This window comes from Mastomys coucha, unplaced genomic scaffold (assembly GCF_008632895.1).
Source record: "Mastomys coucha isolate ucsf_1 unplaced genomic scaffold, UCSF_Mcou_1 pScaffold21, whole genome shotgun sequence".
NCBI classification, from domain to species: Eukaryota; Metazoa; Chordata; class Mammalia; order Rodentia; family Muridae; genus Mastomys; species Mastomys coucha.
The window spans coordinates 74,116,643-74,133,428 of NW_022196904.1; the positions used below are offsets into that span (position 1 = coordinate 74,116,643).

General features: G+C 46.2%; 1 protein-coding gene across 1 annotated transcript in view; it reads right to left on the minus strand.

The window, feature by feature from the left end:
• The window catches only part of Abhd17c (abhydrolase domain containing 17C), a 41,833-nt gene extending 26,677 nt beyond the window's left edge, over positions 1 to 15,156 (minus strand). Inside the window, exon 1 of the mRNA XM_031387229.1 lies at positions 14,363 to 15,156. Coding sequence (XP_031243089.1) covers positions 14,363 to 14,925 — 563 coding nt within the window. The 5' untranslated portion in view covers positions 14,926 to 15,156. The remainder of the gene's footprint in view (positions 1 to 14,362) is intronic.
• Between the last annotated feature and the right edge of the window lie 1,630 nt (positions 15,157 to 16,786).

A 16,786-nucleotide genomic window follows, 5' to 3' on the forward strand; every position in this document is an offset into this window, starting at 1 on the left:
ATTCTGAGAACACTGGGGAAAAACCATTTTACAGAAGAGGAACCTGATGCACAAGGCTCAAAAACTCCTCGGGAACCCAAACAACCACTCTCTAGAGAAGCTGCTTCCTTCTTCCAGGTGATTTCCAGAGCCAGAAAGTACTCTGTCTTCAGAATGTTGTTTGTTACACAACCAACAGCTCTGAGTTCCTAAGGGGTAGTGGAAGTCTGTATGAAGGTATTCAAAGTCATCTTTTCACATGCCAATTAAATATTAAGTGCATGCAATGTAAACCTCTACCTGGCATTTAGCCCTACATCCTACAGGGACACACCAGGTACTCAATTTGTTCAAAGACTGAAATTTCTAAACATTTTATTGTTGTGCTCAAATCTTACAAGCCAGGAAAAGAAATCCTAGGGTACTGGTCTTTGAACTTGAAATGAGAGCAGGAGACTAAGCCTATGCATGACTTTAAATAGGCCACACAACTGATACATACCCAAAGGCACAGCAAATGAAGCAGAAAGTGAGGATGATAATTGGCATACAGAACTCTAAATTCTGATCTTGCCTTATACTTAGGCTTGCGTGTCCCCCACAACACACACACACACACCATGTAGAACAGTGCCTGATCTGAGGCTCCAGGGGCAGCACACCTGGGGTCAAACTCTGGTTTGCTGTTTAATTCAATGTGGTTCAAATCGAGTAATTCATTTTTCTGTAGTCTTCAGTTTCTATACCTGTGAAATGGGTCAGCCAAAATCCCTACTTCATAGATGTAGTGTGCTGAAAATATATAATAGATGAAATAGTTATTTTCAGCACAAATGCTGCCTCAGCAGAATGGGCACAAACTCCTATTACAACAGAGGCACTGAGGCCCAAAGACAGGAGCTGACAGCTGTGTATTTTGTTAATTACCCAGAACCTAGGGTTCTGACCAACTCTCGCTGATCCACCCATCATCTTTACAAGACTAATGTAGGGGGAAAAAAAAAATCAGCCAATAACCTACAGCCATCTTCTAACTATCTGGTATTGCGTGTACTTGCAAGCCCCTGCAGTCCATCACACATGAAGCCCACTCTCCAGCTGCCATCTAGCACTGTATCTACTGTATGAGGAAGCGGGGAGGGCACCGCACCTGCTCACCACCAGACCAGATAGTAAGGATCCTGCCAGCAATCAGAGAGCCAGCACAGATGCATTTCGATGCTTTTACATTCTTCCTTTGAAAAAGAACAGCCTACACGAAGTACTAGGAACAGTCTGGTGCAGTGAGTGGAGATGGATGCTGGATGGCAGGATGTTAATAACTGCTCAAAGAGGAACAATAACATCATCGGGTTTGTTCCTGGATTTCCTTACTTTGCTTATATTTTGAGATTTTCCAAATAAAGTAGCTTTCCATAAACAATATGGTATGGGAAAAGGGAGCACCAAGATCTCACAGACCAGGAGATGAAATGACAGTTAGTGAGCAGTTAGTGAGACCTCATTCCTGTCACTGTCAGCTGACAGTATTTGTAATAACCACAACCATTATCACAAGTATTATAGAACAGAATGAGGACGCTGTACATATACATATTAAGGATGATAGTTCCCGGATAGTAGCTAGACTTGCACCCAACACAAGTGTGTGCGCACACTCACCCTGTCCCCTCTAAGCAATGTGGTCTGGTCATCCCTTCCTTTTGGTATGCACAAATGGGAGATGGGGCATTGATTTTTTGAGAGCTTCATCTTTTATCAAGACTGGTTTAAGGAACTGTATTACAGGCTATAGAGAAGACCTCAATTTTCCCAGATCCTTGTACCTCCCAGAGCTTGGTTATACTTCTACACTCAAACCTGGAGAGGGACTTCACTGAAAGCTAAAACTATACCAGCAACCTGACTAGCACTTTTGTGACCAGAATAAAGGAGATGAAGACCTATGATCTTTAATCTGAAAAGGCAAAGTGTCCGAAACACAAATCCAGTGCTTCAGACTCCGTCTAGCCCATCCACTAATGCCATCAGAACAGGTAGAGCCAGCTCTACAGGAAGAATAGTAGGTACTGGGCACCTACTAAGAACAATTAGCTATGACTGTATCTTTCCTCAAGGAGGTCACATTCCCAGAAGGCAGACACATAAGCTACTCAGACGACTAGGGAGGGGACAAAACTCAGCAGGGGCAAAATCAGAGTGATAAGAGTGGAGACAGGGAAGTCTGCTATGCTGGCAAGGCACCTGTAAGGGTGGCACAGGACCAAGAACCAGAGGATTCTAGATAGGAAGCCACACCTTTGGGATGGGGTGAGTCCTTTTCAGAAATATACAGGTAGCAGAAGTGTCTTATTCTACAAAAAAGGTAAGACAGAAGAGAAAACTCCAACTCCTAAAAGATTAAAAGGTTTCAATTGTTTGGGGTGTTAATTAACTTTGCAGTTCTTTGTTAAATGTAAAGTTAAGAGAATAACTCAAAAATAAAAATGGACTTAAGAAAACGTCCCCAAGAAACACTTGTCCCACTTTTAGTTCAGAGAGGATGGAGGAGACAGACAGGCAGCCAGCAAATTAAAATGGTTATCCTTTACCATCATTAATCCTATGAAAGTAATTACAGGTCTCTGGCATTTCACACATCAAAAAGATCAAGAGCACACCAGGTCAGTAGGAGGGCTTTTCAAAACTGATCCAGTGGAAGCCAGGAAGCATCCAGTCATGGAGACTGCTGTCAAAACTGAAGTGCACAATACAAATGAGGGCACACAACTTCTATGGGCTTAGGGATGACCGAACGGTACAAGGGAAACTAGGGATGGCTACCTAAACAGACAAGCCAGGCAGACATAACATGCGATCTAACCCCAAGACATTCTCTCCAAAGAAAAAAGAGGCCAGCCATGAGTGCTCTGTCCTTCAGCAACAGCTCTAATAGGCTTGTCAACACCAACCAGAGACCTTGGAAGGAGAAAACATACTGAACAGAGTTCTTGTAAGGCTGTCCTGGCAAGGATGGTAACAGAAGCAGACTGATCTCAGGCAAAAGTGGGAATTCTTTTAACTTTTTACATTCATCCATTATGATTCTGACTGGGGGGGGGGGGGTCATGGCATTTTGTAGAAATCAATTCTCTCCGTCCACTATGTGGGTTCCAGCACTCGGATCTAAGGTCTCAGTCTTGGTAGCATGCACTCTTACCCACTGAACCATCTTGCTGGCTCAAAAGTGAGAATTCTTTCATGTGCTGTCTTAGTTAAGAATTTTTACTGCTATAATAAAACATCACAGCAATTTGGGGAGGAAAGGATTTATTTGGTTTACACTTCCATGTTGCTGTTCAAAGGAAGTCAGGACAGAAATTCAAACAGGACAGGATCCTGGAAGCAGGAGCTGATGCAGAGGTCATGGAGAAGTACAGAGAGGTGCTACTTACTGGCTTGCTCCTCCCCATGTCTTGCTCAGGCTGCTTTCTTATGGAACCTAGAACCACCAGCCCAGGTTTGGCACCACCCACAATAGGCTGGACCCTCTTTCATGAAGATGCCCTACAGCTACATCTTATGGACTAATTTTCTCAATTGAGGTTCCTTCTTTCAGATAACTCTAGCTTGTATCATCGAGTTCATCTAAGACTAGTCAGCACAGATATTTTCGTTTTCTATGGATTCCTTTCTCAATTCTCTTACCTCTAGTCCTTTCCTCCCTGAATCCCACACTTGTACATCGAGCACCTCAAACTCAGAAGCTTAACAGCACACACTCCTTACGTGTCCCACCGTATCCCTAGCCACCCAGCTCAACAGAAGCAAGACCAGCTTTCCTACAACTCAAACTATTTGTACATGTATTCATCTACTTGAGATAGGATCTTCCCGTGTAGCCTAGGCTGGCCTTGGACTTCTGATGCCCTGGTCTCTGCCTCCATGTGCTGGGACTAGCAGAATGCCAGCAAGAGCCAGATTACAGGAATGTACCCCATCTGGTTCTCGCTGTCATTTCTGACATTCCCAGTCTCCACTTTGCATCAGCAAACAAATATTGTTAGTTTTATCTTTAAAATATACCCAAACTTTGCACAACACTACAAATTCTTACTGGTCTTTCTTTTCTAGTGGTGTAGCAGCCTCCCCTTGCCATGCCCCCTTCCCCCTTATCAAGAGCACTGAGGACCTAACATCTAAATCCGATCACATCACATCTCTACCTAAACCCAGTGGTCCCCAAATTACCCAGTTTTCATCTACTGTCCTCCTTGGCAGCCTTGACTTTCCTGCCCCAAACATCTTAACTTCCTTGATACTCTGCATTAGCCAGGCACACTCTAACCCAGGGATACAACTCTCCCCCATTGCTTCATCTTGAGATGAAGCAAATCCTAGCTTCCGTGTATAATTAAGTGTAACCACTGCTCCACTCAAAAGTACTCCCAGCAGCGTCCCCAGCTGTTTTTCCGCAACACCTTCTGTGCCCGACTACGTGATCGTCGTTATCATGGCAGTGTTTGTCATCAGCACTTGTGAACAGAAGCATCACCAGGCCAGGATTTGTTTTATTCAGTCAGAATGTCAGGCTCACAGAAGGTACTTGACACATCTCTCAGTAAGCAGACCCAACAGGATGTAAGGTGAGCCACAGGAAGGGAAGTGATGGAGAATTCAAAATCCTTGCAGCAGTTCAGTCCTGGTAACTTCAAAAGGCAAGGGTGACCACAGACATGAGCTGTGCAATGGTCCAGTCAGAGAGAATTGAGTGGGGAAAGGATCACAAGGCAGGCTGTTGAACAGTGCCTACATATCACACACTATTGAAACTGTACAGGCTGACCCAGAAGGTCGGGTGACAAAACGCAGGACCAAAACATATGCACTGCAGCCTAGACCAAAGCTAAAAAGAGCTTAAAAACCAGGAGAACTATGCATTTATTGTACATCAGCTGAGTATGGTACCTTACACTCAGAACCTAAAGAATGCTATGAGTTCCAGGTCATCCTGGGCTACTGAGATTGTCTTAAAACATCAAAACAGTTTACATTTACTTCAAAACAAACTTCAAAAGTCTGTGACACCACAGTGACATGCTTCTCCAGTTCAGGTGAAGAACTGCAGCAAATGTCAGGGAAAGGGTGACAGCTAAAAACCAGTCACCATGCAGGCTTCTCCACTGCCTACTTCCCAAGCTTACAAAGTACAGTGTCCCTAAGATTTAGATCACACAGCCTCACATCAGTCCTGTGATCGCCAACACATCTGTTTAACTACTCAACAGACAGCATGCCAGAATGTTCCACTGCTAGTGAGACAAACTAGCAAGCCAAGAGAACCATGTAGAGTCAGGTCTGACCCAGGACCAAATAGAGACCTGCAGAGAACAGTGAAGGAAGGTGGAACAGATAGGGATGAGGGCTGTAATGGGATGAGGTGGGAGATCAGGAAAATGAGCGACTGCTCAAGTATGTGATGAAGGAGGGAAAGCGCCAAAGGGCTCTCCATGCTCAGAACAAGGGTAGACAATTACATAACACTAAGCCTAGGTGCACCATGAAAAGGCCAGTGAGTGCCACCTGAGAAGGTAAACCTTCAGACTGCAGGAACTCATGATCTACTCTACACACCAACGACAGCCTGAACTCTTACCCCTCTGTACGCTTATTTTTAGCTCAGTAAGTTCCTAATCTAGTAGAAACACTAATTTCTTCCATTAACTCCAAGATGACATGTTCATTTAACTTACTTCATCTAGCCTAATTATAATATAAAATATGTACAGAAACAAATTAGCATATGAACAATCTCTTCCTAACAGGTATATAAAAATTAAAACAATAGAGCCTGGAAGAGATCCCACCATACACAGAGGGCTTGCTGCAAGCTCTACTACCCAAGTTCAATCCCCAAAACCCACATGAAGGTGGAAGCAAAACTCCCCTGGCATCCACCCACACACCATGTACTAATATGTACCAACATACACATCATCATCATCATCAATCAATCAATCAATCATCATAAACTGATCTTGTTCTGGCATCATGGACCTTTACAGTCAGTACTGTTATCACTGCAGAGAGTTTGGTTGCTTCTAGGACATTCACTAAAGTCAATTGGGGCAAAGGTAGAACTCCCTTCTGAGTTCTAACCCTAACATTACAGTAGCAGCCAGCAGTCACACTTCCCATCTGCAAACACATTCTCTGGTGAATATATTCTGAATAGGTCTGCTTTCTACTCTTCCCCCAAAGCAACTGCCCACACTTCACTATAAGCATTTAAAATGTCAGGTGAAGCAGCACGCAGGGGTTCTTTGTGTTCCGTTTTCTTTGAAGTTCCTGTGCTGAGCTGCAGTGGCTCTCACAGTTACTCAGTGTGTAACTGATACTCAGCTAACTGTCGCCTGAGCCCTGAACTTGAGCAATCCAGACTTCCTGGAAACAGGCTTCCAGTTTCACCACGGTGCCATGGCCCTTTAGCTCTACAGTGAATCAATATCATGGTAACTTATCAATGAGCTCTGTTACACAGCCCTGAAAACACTCCCTGAATAGGAAGTGCAAGGCATTATGGGAACATTCATATTTTAAAAGGAAACATGATTCAGGTCCCTTGGCCAACATCAGGATATGGGCAAGTGACTGCTTAAGGTTGTCCTCTTAGCAAAGAACGCCCAGAGAAGTCAAGGCTTCACCCCTGTCCTGATTTTCCCCCAGAGCCTCTGCGCCCTGCTGCATCTGCGAGGGCTCCCTTGAGGCTGTGGCAATTCAAAGGCCAGCCTGCAAAGTGACTGCAGGTACAGGATTACAGGTAAGGCTTCTGTTCCTTTGGCAAGTATAGTAACACCATAGTGGGAACACAGCACTACTGCATACTGCTCTCCAAAGCAACAAATCCTGACAACTTCTCTCCTCTCGGTTCTAAACGTACTCCCACAGAACGAGGCTCCATTTGGACATCTCCCTACAGATAGGAGAGTAGGGGGGAAGGAGGGGTTAGCAACCATAGGGACTGGTCTCCAGTATCATCTGAGCATCTGATGCAGCAACTCCAACAGTTCTATCAACAATCCCCAGCAAAGGCATCTCATGCTTGTGTCTCACTGTTGGAGGTGCTGTGTCAGGACCTGGCATAGGTATTATCATTCACACCATATTATCAGTTACACTGTTCAATGGAGACTGGAGAAGGCCACAGGCATGCTAATGGCACCAAGCAATTTGTAAGTGGCAGAGCCAAGTCCTAAATCCAAGTCTGTTGGACTAAAATCTGTTCCCTTAATAACTAAACACACTATCTGAAAGCTCAGGCTGGCAGGAACGTGCTTCTCTGGGCTATCCTTCTAACAACCTTGCCTATGTGATTCTGACATAAGCTGAAAACCAGTTCCAGCTGTAAATCTACTAAATGAAGAAGTAAACCACTGGACCATCTCATGCTGGGGATCTTTAGGCCTAAGCCACATACAAGCCTACTGTACCGTGCACCATCTGCCCTCACCTCTTGCCTGATTTCTCTGCTCTATGGAGTGTTCAGACTGACATCTACACAACAGGCCACTTCCACCACCCCTCAGTGTCATCTGGTGTCTGTAGGGAAGTGTAGGAAAATGAGAATTGTCCAAAGGTAAGAACCCCATTTTCCTTGGCTGCTCTCTACCATCACTCTCAGGCTTTTATCAGATGCCCACACATGAGGTCACAAAAGAACAGTGACAACTACTGCCCCACTGACCTGGTTTAAGGAATTAACCATGGTACATTTTTCAAGGCCAAGATTCTGTGCAACATACCCCGACTGAATGGAAAGGGGAGCCAATTGGGAACAGAGAGTAAATGTGGAGCACTGGATACGAGAGAGAGTTAAGTTGACCTACGCATCTGCCACAGCCCTTCCCCAAGACCAATGTTGAAACTTAATTCCCACTGTACCACTTTTAGGAGGAACCTTTAGGAGGTGATAGAGCAAGACAGGATGGCCCTACCTTCCTGAAAGAAATATGCTTTCTGTCAGAGTGGGCTCATCATAACAGGACACCATCTTTGCTAAATAGGACAGAGAAACCATAGGGAGTAGAAGGTAAGGGTAGAGTGTAGAAGAAGCAAACCTTACAAGAAAGGGTACGGTAAGCAAGCACAAGATAATGCGATGTAAAACAACCCCCCACCAATCCTGCCCAACTCTAACCCCTGTGAGGAGCATTCTGCTCCTCACAGACTCTAAGACATTCAAGGAATCTTCCTAGAAGCTAAGGCAGGGCCCTCACCACACCACAGAACCTACCAGTGCCTTGATCTTAGATTTTATGGGGTGCAAATGAGGGAGAATACATTTCTCTTCTTTATAAATTACGTATAGCTGCTACAACAGCACAAAAGGACAAAGAGATAGTTAGTGGTGACTCTGAATTAAAGCTGACTGCCAAATCCAAAAGTTTTAGCTTTTATCTACTGTCTCTATCTTCTTATCAAAATCAAGGAGTCAGTTACTTGAAACAGTGTGTCAAAAAGAAGTCACTGCTTTCTATCTCCTATGTGTATTCGGGTAGGGTTTGGACCATACCTATAGCTTCAGAATGAGGCTAGCAGAAGCCAGTGCAGAGAAGAAAGGTGTGACTAAATGACCTCAACAACTTCTAAAGCCAGACTTCAGAGTCTCACCTAGGATTATGACTGCTGAACAAAGAATTTAAAAGTGTGGTGGAGGGTGAAGAGAGGAAGCAGAAAGTAGCAAGGGACTTTAAGAGTAAGGTACACTGGAAACAGCCAGCCTTAAAGGGCTATGGCAATGCTCCTTCCAGCCTTCAGACTGGGTGTTAAAAGTTAAGTATTTAGGATACACTCCAAGAATATCCTAAATAAAATGCTGAGAGGAGAGCAGCCTCATTACCAAGTTAAACATTACCAAAGAAAACAGCAGATGTCCTGCAACTGGATAACAGCAGAAGTACAAGGTCCATCAGAACAGAACTAGTCAGCAGGTTCCCCTGGGAGGAGGTGAGAACTCAAGACTGTTCCCTGCAGGGGCAAAGTAGTAAGCCTAGGCTCCAAGCATGGAGGAAGAGAAGGAGCAGCCAGAGGGAGGGCTCTGAGTAGACTAGCAGACAGACTGCTTTCAAGCTGCTTTGCCTGAACACATTTGCTCTGAAGAGGAGTCATGTTCTTTGAGTCCCCACTGCTGCAACCGTGAGCTAGCACTGACAGCCAACTCTCTGACAGTTGACCATCCATGTCCACATGTTGTACACCTGCAGATTCACCATCAAAGTATCAAAAATCAAAAACTGCATTACTGAACAAGACCGTTGCCTTGTCATTATTCCCTAAATAGTTCAATCCAACAACTATTTACATAGCATTTACATTGCATTAAATCTTACAAGTAATCTAGACGTGATTTAAAGGGCACATGTGGGTTATATGCAAATTCTGTGCTGTTTTCTAAGGACTTGAGCTGTGGATTTTTGTATCCATGGGGTCCTGGAAACAACCGCCCATGGGTAGGAGGAGACAGTACATTTCCTTTCTATAAATACCACTGTGCTTTCTCTTTGTATCAAACAGTGCTCAAAACAGGTTCTGTCTTCTTACTACTGATCAAAGACAGACAGAAATCCTAGGCTTTTTCCCTGATACACAGTATTCCTTCTGAGAACAAAGAGATATGTTACCAACTTCACTATGTTCAGAAAAGGAGAGCTTTGTTACTCTTGAGGAAATTATACCCAGAGTGCCAATTTTAAATACTAATCACAATCAGCTATCGGTGCCTTTCAACCCCTCATCACCTATGTCACCAGAGCTTTATTGTCTGTCACAGGATTCTCCAAATCACAGAGCCTGTGAGTGGCAGACATTAAAGTTACCAAACAGCATGTGTATATATGTTCATTTGCTTCTAAAATTAGTTGTCAGAGAGAGAAACAGACAGTCAATGGCTAATAAACAGTTTGCTGACTGAGTAAGATATTGGGTCTTTAAATTGCTTTTTGAACCAAGGCACAAAAAAGCTTCTTTCTCATCTTCCCCTCTCTGCATCTGCTTTGTCTGTTACCAAATGCCTTTCTCCTCCACTGTCCTTGCCATCTACATCAAATGGAAGGCTCAGAGATAACCACTAACAAACCAAATAATGAATGCTCCACTGTCCCACTGCTGGAAATCTAGATGGAAAACACTTCAGCTAAAGTTCTCTGCCTACTTTACACCCCATTCTTGGGGATTACTTGTTTATTTGGGTTCAGTCCCAATAAGTCACAGTCAAACATCTGAGTCTACAATTCTTGTCAAGATCTGTCTTCTCATAGGGCATGTGCAGAGCCTGGATCCACCTATCTTCACCCTGCCCTGCATACATCAGCCACTTCACCAACAAGCTCCCATGATTTAGAGCGTCCTCTCCGATGCTTCTAAGCCTGCAGAGGGGATGCACCTCAATCCCTGGTACCCTCTATCTGGCTTAGAGGTCATTCTTATGTCACATGTCAACTTTCTTCTTCCACACGAGGTCACAGTTTCTAGCACCTCTCCAACACTTTTCCCTCCAGGAAATGTTTAAATCCTTAAATCAAAAACCTATTTCCCAAATAGCAAATCACCTTTTTTGCCTCTGTACCTTTTGTAGAAGCGACTGGCTGATGTTATACATGCATGCTGGGGAGAATTCCAGCTCTCTGTTAAAATCACAATAATAACACAGGAGCTGCACAGACATGCAGTGGATAAAAACAGAAGACAGATGAAGAATGAGAATAATCATTCTTTTGTTCAACACAGACACCACAATGTCATAAGAACATCAATATGACAGCTTGAAAATGGCTGAGACCACAAGCCATTGGAACACCTACCATTTTTGGTGAATGGTTGTAGCCACTCTTTGCAACTTAGCAGCACTGACTGACTGCCATTCGTCAACAGAGCACTCACTCATTCTATAAATGAAGCACCCTGAGCAAATATTTAATCAGAGTCTATATTTTAAGTCCCAGTGCTAGTGTTTGAGAATAGAAAAGATTGAGGTTCTTCCCACAAGGAATTGTCAATTAAACAGCAGCTAAGACAATGCCATAACAAGTACAAGTAAAGGGACGGAGTGACAGGTGCAACAGTGTGTTAGTTACTTTTAAGGCTGTGACAGATATGGGGTACACAACTTTAGCTCACGGTTTCAAAGCCTTTAGTCTACCCAAGTTCAGCTGGCTCTGCTGCTTTTACAACTGTGCCAAGGCTGACTATTAAGGAAGAAAGGCATAATAGAAGAAAGTTGTTCCTTCCCACCCACTACTACTCCATGGCAGCCAGGAAGCCGGGAGAAGAGAGGAAGACAAGAGAAGAGAGGAAGACAAAGGAAGAAGAGGAAGAAGCAGGGAGAAGAGAGGGCAAGACATAACCTTCAGAATCACAATGGCAATCAGATTCCAATCAGGCCCCACTTCAAGATTTTCCACTTTCCAAGTGTATTTGACTAAGATCTATCAGTGGATTAATCACGATCCCATCACTTTCACTAAAGTTCCACTTCTGACACTATACTATGGGAACCCAGTCTTCAACCCATGAGCCACAGATGGGGCACTAGAATCTCCTAATATAACTAGGATCCAGTTATGATCAATACTCTTAACATGAAGGACATTCTCAAAACACCAACCAGGAGCTCAGGAAGCACTTGGGATTTGGGGCTGCCTAGTGATGACTTAGACAACTTATTTCTCAGGGAGTAATCTACAGGCCAGGTCAGAGACGACTCAGGAGGCAGCAAGCTCTCTACTCAGTGCCTGTGCAATATGGTTAGCCAGAAAGTCAGAGGAGAAACCACTCACAGAAGACCTGGTGTCCAGGAAAGGATTCTGAACCAGCTGGGGGAACTGTCACTGGGATCAGAAGAAGTCCTTCAATAGCAAAGGACCTCAATAGAGTTGGGAAGGGGCAGAGATGAGCTTACTCCAGACTATGTTACTGAAGAATCACATACAGTAAGACAAGACAGACAGCAATCTAGACTGAAGGAAGGTGGTTGAAGAATCAGCCACAGAATCAGGTAAGCCAGAGTCATACCTTTTGAGACACCCAATGACTACAAATATGGGGTGGAAGAACTCTAAACTATCAGTTAGGAGACCTGCTGGTTGGCTATGAGATTATCCTGGGGTGGGTGGATGAATGCAGCATCCACATGGGCCCTGGGAAATACTCCTAACACTTCACACTCAAGTCTCTTTTTTTGTTTTTTAAGTCGAATAAAACAGAACACATTCTGTTATGCAAAGTACCCACTGGGGGATGGGAGGAATGTTTTGTGAAACACTTGGTTCAGACTTGCAGCCTCACATGAATGTATGCGACGTGCAAGCACGATCAAGATGTCGAATGAGCATCTTACTGCAGTCCATCTAATGGGTTGGGAAAGCACAGAAATAGAGGCTCTGTAAGTGTCTTCAAAGTCTGATTCTGGGAACCAGGAGTGACACCTGTAACACCAGCACTTGTGAAGCAGAGGAAGGAGGCGATGGTCTGTCTCAGCTGCAAGGTGAGTTTGGGATCAGCTTCTGATTCATAAGGCCCAGTCTCCAAAAGCAGTTTAAAACCAACAACAAAGAACTCATGCTTATTTTAGATATGAGTTCTAGTAAAACATTAAATAAGGCACAAGCAAAATTTAAATATACTACTAGGTAACTCAAATATTAACTTACCCACCCCTTCAACAATGCTTTTTATATGCAACGGACTGTACCTCACCTATGTGGTAAGACAGACATACACACTCAAGAGTGAAAAACAGAAAGGTCCACATGGGAGCAATGTTTTGTAGGAATTTTTACAGAACATCAACTCCAGGTAGGACTTTCGTGTTTCACCGTAAAAAACATTTAGTACTAAAATATCTACACTATGGCAGATTAAGTAGTTCAAGATTGTTTGACACATGATTCTTAAAAACTGGATATGGTAGACGAGTGTAGGCACAATTACCGGGTGACAGGACAGCCTCAAAGAGCCAATTCTCTCTTTCTACCTGTGGATTCCGCAAGGGAAACTCTGGTCACCGTATCTGCCCACAAAGCGTCTCCACTCACTCAGCCATCCACCTACCCCACATACTTTTTTCAGGCAAGGTCTTACTATGGCCCTGGCCAACATAGAACTCACCATGTAGCTCAGGCTAGCCTGAAACTTTCAGCAATCCTCCAGCCTCTGCCTCTGGAGTGCTGAGGTATATCCCACACCAGCACTCCACTCCCCACTTCTGACACATACTTCTGAAACCAGTTCTTGGGAACAGGTGGCATGTGATTACTTGTGGATCCTCAGCCACTCCATCAGGATAGAATCCAGCCTCAACTGCCTACATCACTCTCCAAAAACTATACCCCAATTTAGGATCCCTCCAAGACCTCAGAAGAATTTGAGCAAGCAACACAGAATAAATACTAAGTACTTCTCTGTTACACAAGCCATTTCCCAAGAAGCATAAGGGATAATTTATGAACATATGCGCTACACATATGGAAATAAAGTCATTATTACTGGCTATGTACTTAGCTCAGCAAATAGACTTTTCATAAGAACTACACAAAGGTCTCTAAAAAGAACAGTGCCTACTGTCCTTATTCACTTATTCCTCATTACACACAGGACCTCAGGTACGGTTGCCACCTGTGCTATGGGGATTACATGGGGAAGGTCACAAGCACCAAAACAGGGCAGGTCACTTGACTTTCGCACAAACCAAATGTCAGAGTAAATGTTCAGAGTAAAACTTAAGCTAGTTTATTTTCCACCTGGTCTGTCCTCAGAATATAACACTTTGTGCCTGGCATGTAAAAGACCCTGAATAAATACTTTACAGTTTTACGAACGCTAACCCAAGGTCAACAGATTCCCTCACGCCTATAAAACACTGCTCTACTGGTGGGGTTTATGGAAGGTTCCGACAACAGCTAACTTCCTGATCTCCTTGTGCCACAAACTCTGCCGGACCTGGAGGCAAAGTCCTCGCCACACCCGACCCTGCCTTAAGGGCTGTTCAGGCAGCGCCCCAGGGACACTTTCTACTTGGAAAGTCTTTTAGAGGTCATCGTCTCTCCCCCTGCTTTCACGGGCTCTGAAAACCCCAAGGTCACTTCTACCAGACCTTCGGGGTCTGCGCGTTGCTCATGACACAACTCAAGCCCAACCAAGTTGGTTTGGCCCGTACGTTAGCACCCCCCGCCCCCAGCGGCCACGTGCGTTTAACCGGAGCCACAAAGACTCCAGGCCGCGCGGGCCACTGAAAAGCAGGCAGGACCCTTTAAGTCTGAGCTCTCCATCCCCGAGGGCTGGTGATCCCGAGCGAATGCCAACAATCCGGGAGCACGAGCCCGCACCCCACCCGGGGCTCGGGGCTCACCGAGTGCGCAGCGCCTGCCACGCGGCGTCGATGTCGGCGTAGAGATTCTTTTCGGAGGGCTTGCCGGAGCTCACACCATAGCCCGAGTAGTCGTAAGAGAAGATGTTGCAGTTGATGCGCGAGCCCAGGCCGATGTAGAAGCTACACATCTGGCCCAAGTCCACGGCGTTGCCGTGCGAGAAGAGCAGCGTGTAGCGGCTGGAGGGCGCGCAGCGCACGAACATGCAGCCCAGCCGGTTGTCGCGGGCCGTGCGCGAGAAGAAGACCTCGACGGCGTCCAGTTCGCGCTGCGAGTACTGCCAGTCGGCGCGCTCGCTCAGGTGCAGGCTGCACGCGCCGGGGCCCGCACCCTCCTCGGCCGGAGCAGGCTGCGCCGCCGGGGCGGGCGCTGGGGTCGCAGCGGGTGCGGGCGCGCGCTGCTCGGGCGCCAGCACCGTGTAGGTGGGTTCGGGCGGCAGGAAGGCCAGCTTGGCGGCGATGCGGCTCGGACAAGGAGGGCAGCAGAAGAGCCAGCACAGCTCGCCGAGCGAGAAGCCGTTCATCCTGGGGCCGGGCTCGGGCATCGGGGCGGCCTGGCGCCCGCCGCGGGCGGGAGGGAAGCGCAGGGAGCGCAGAGGGAGAGCGCCGAGAACTGGAGGCCTGCCGAGGAGGCGGAGAGGCCAGGGGCGGGGCCAGGCGGACGCGGCGCGGCGAGCGGGGCGGGTCAGCGGCTGCCCCGCAGCCCCGGCGAGGTGCGGACGGCCGGGGCTCGCGCGCGGCACACAAAGCCCGCGGCGGCGGCGGCGGCCATGGCCCGCTCGAGCGCGCCGCCCCGCCCCCGCACGCTGCCGCTACTTCCGGGTTACCGCGCCGCGCGCCCCCACAGGCAGGCGGGGCTGCCCATCGGAACGGACGCCCTAGTCTGAAGCAGGACTCTCCCGTCTGGGCGGGGCTCCCGTCTTGTGGGCAGGAGTTAGCGCACCTGGGCGGGGCTACTCGTTAGAACCAACTCCCGGGTCCGAAGCGAGGCTCTGGTGTCTGGGGCGGGGCTTAGCGCGATTGGGGCGGGGCTGTGAAGAGATAAGGGCGGTTGGGGCTACCCTGAATTGAAAAGGTTGGTGTGCAGATAGATACTTTAGGATTCCGTTTTCCAAAACCAGCTTTCTGTCCCGGTGGAGTTATTGGGAATTGATGTAAAAGATAATTATTGAGAAAGAGAATTGAATACATTAAAAATGCCTTGCTTTCCTCTAATCAATGCTATTTTTTTCTCTTTTGGTTGTTTGAGACGGCTTAGTCTACACTGGCTTAGAACTCCTTAGAACTCGCATGCTTCTTGCCTCTACCACCAATTGCTGAGATTCAAGACTTTTTGAACAGCCCCTTCCATAAATGCTCTGGTCCATCTCTTACGTGTTCCCATGTTGCAGGCAGCTGTTGTGTATGTACAGCTACACAGGTCTTTCTGTAGCAATTACAGCAGAGCCTGTTGGTTTTACAACAAATGGTGTCAATGTGGTCCTTCCTCACTCCCACCCCTTTTACATCAGCCCCTGTGGTGCCAACTGTATACTCCATACTCCATATCTATCTTTTTTGATGTTAGTTTCTCTAGAATTGCTCTGGCGCCAGACTTTTTCATCATGAAAGACGTGTTCCAACGACGTTAATCCACTGTTGTCTTGGCTATAGGCCTTAAGTGATTTTCCAAATATAACTTTCAGGGCCTTTGAAACCATTTGAACCCTGGTGTCCAGTTGGCAGAGCCTCTTCTTCTGGACTTTGGCACCAGGCTTTCCTTTCAGGGAGAGGAGGGCATCCCAGGATACCTGCAATTAATGCAACCAGAGCCCCAGTGGGCAGTCACCATTCCAGACCTCATAGATGTCCCAAAAAGGATCACAACTTTTTCTTAAACAAAAAGGATTTTGAACATCTTAATATAAATTAATTTACCAGTACCAACTTCAGTAGTAACCTCGTGGACTGAGTTTTGTTTGTTTTGGGTTTTTCAAGACAGGGTTTCTCTGTATAGTCCTGGCTGTCCTGGACCTCACTCTGTAGACCAGGCTGGCCTCAAACTCAGAAATCTGCCTGTCTCTGCCTCCCAAGTGCTGGGATTAAAGGCGTTTGCCACCACTGCCTGGCTCGTGGACTGAGTTTTAAAAGGCCATTTCTTCACTGATTTCCCACAAGCCTGCCCACAATGCCACTTCAAGTCTCTTTTAAAGTTAGGTGGGCAGAACTGTTCTTCCCTAGCCAGGCTTTAGTGTCTGGCTCTGAGTTTCATTTTTCCCAAAGACTCTGGGAGTTGTTTCATGTTAATATTTTGCCTGCTTGTTTCTTGTATTAAGTCAATGTGGTTTTTGTTTTTGTTTTTGTTTTTTTCAAGACAGGCTTTCTCTGTCTAGCCCCAGCTGTCCTGGACCTCACTCTGTAGACCAG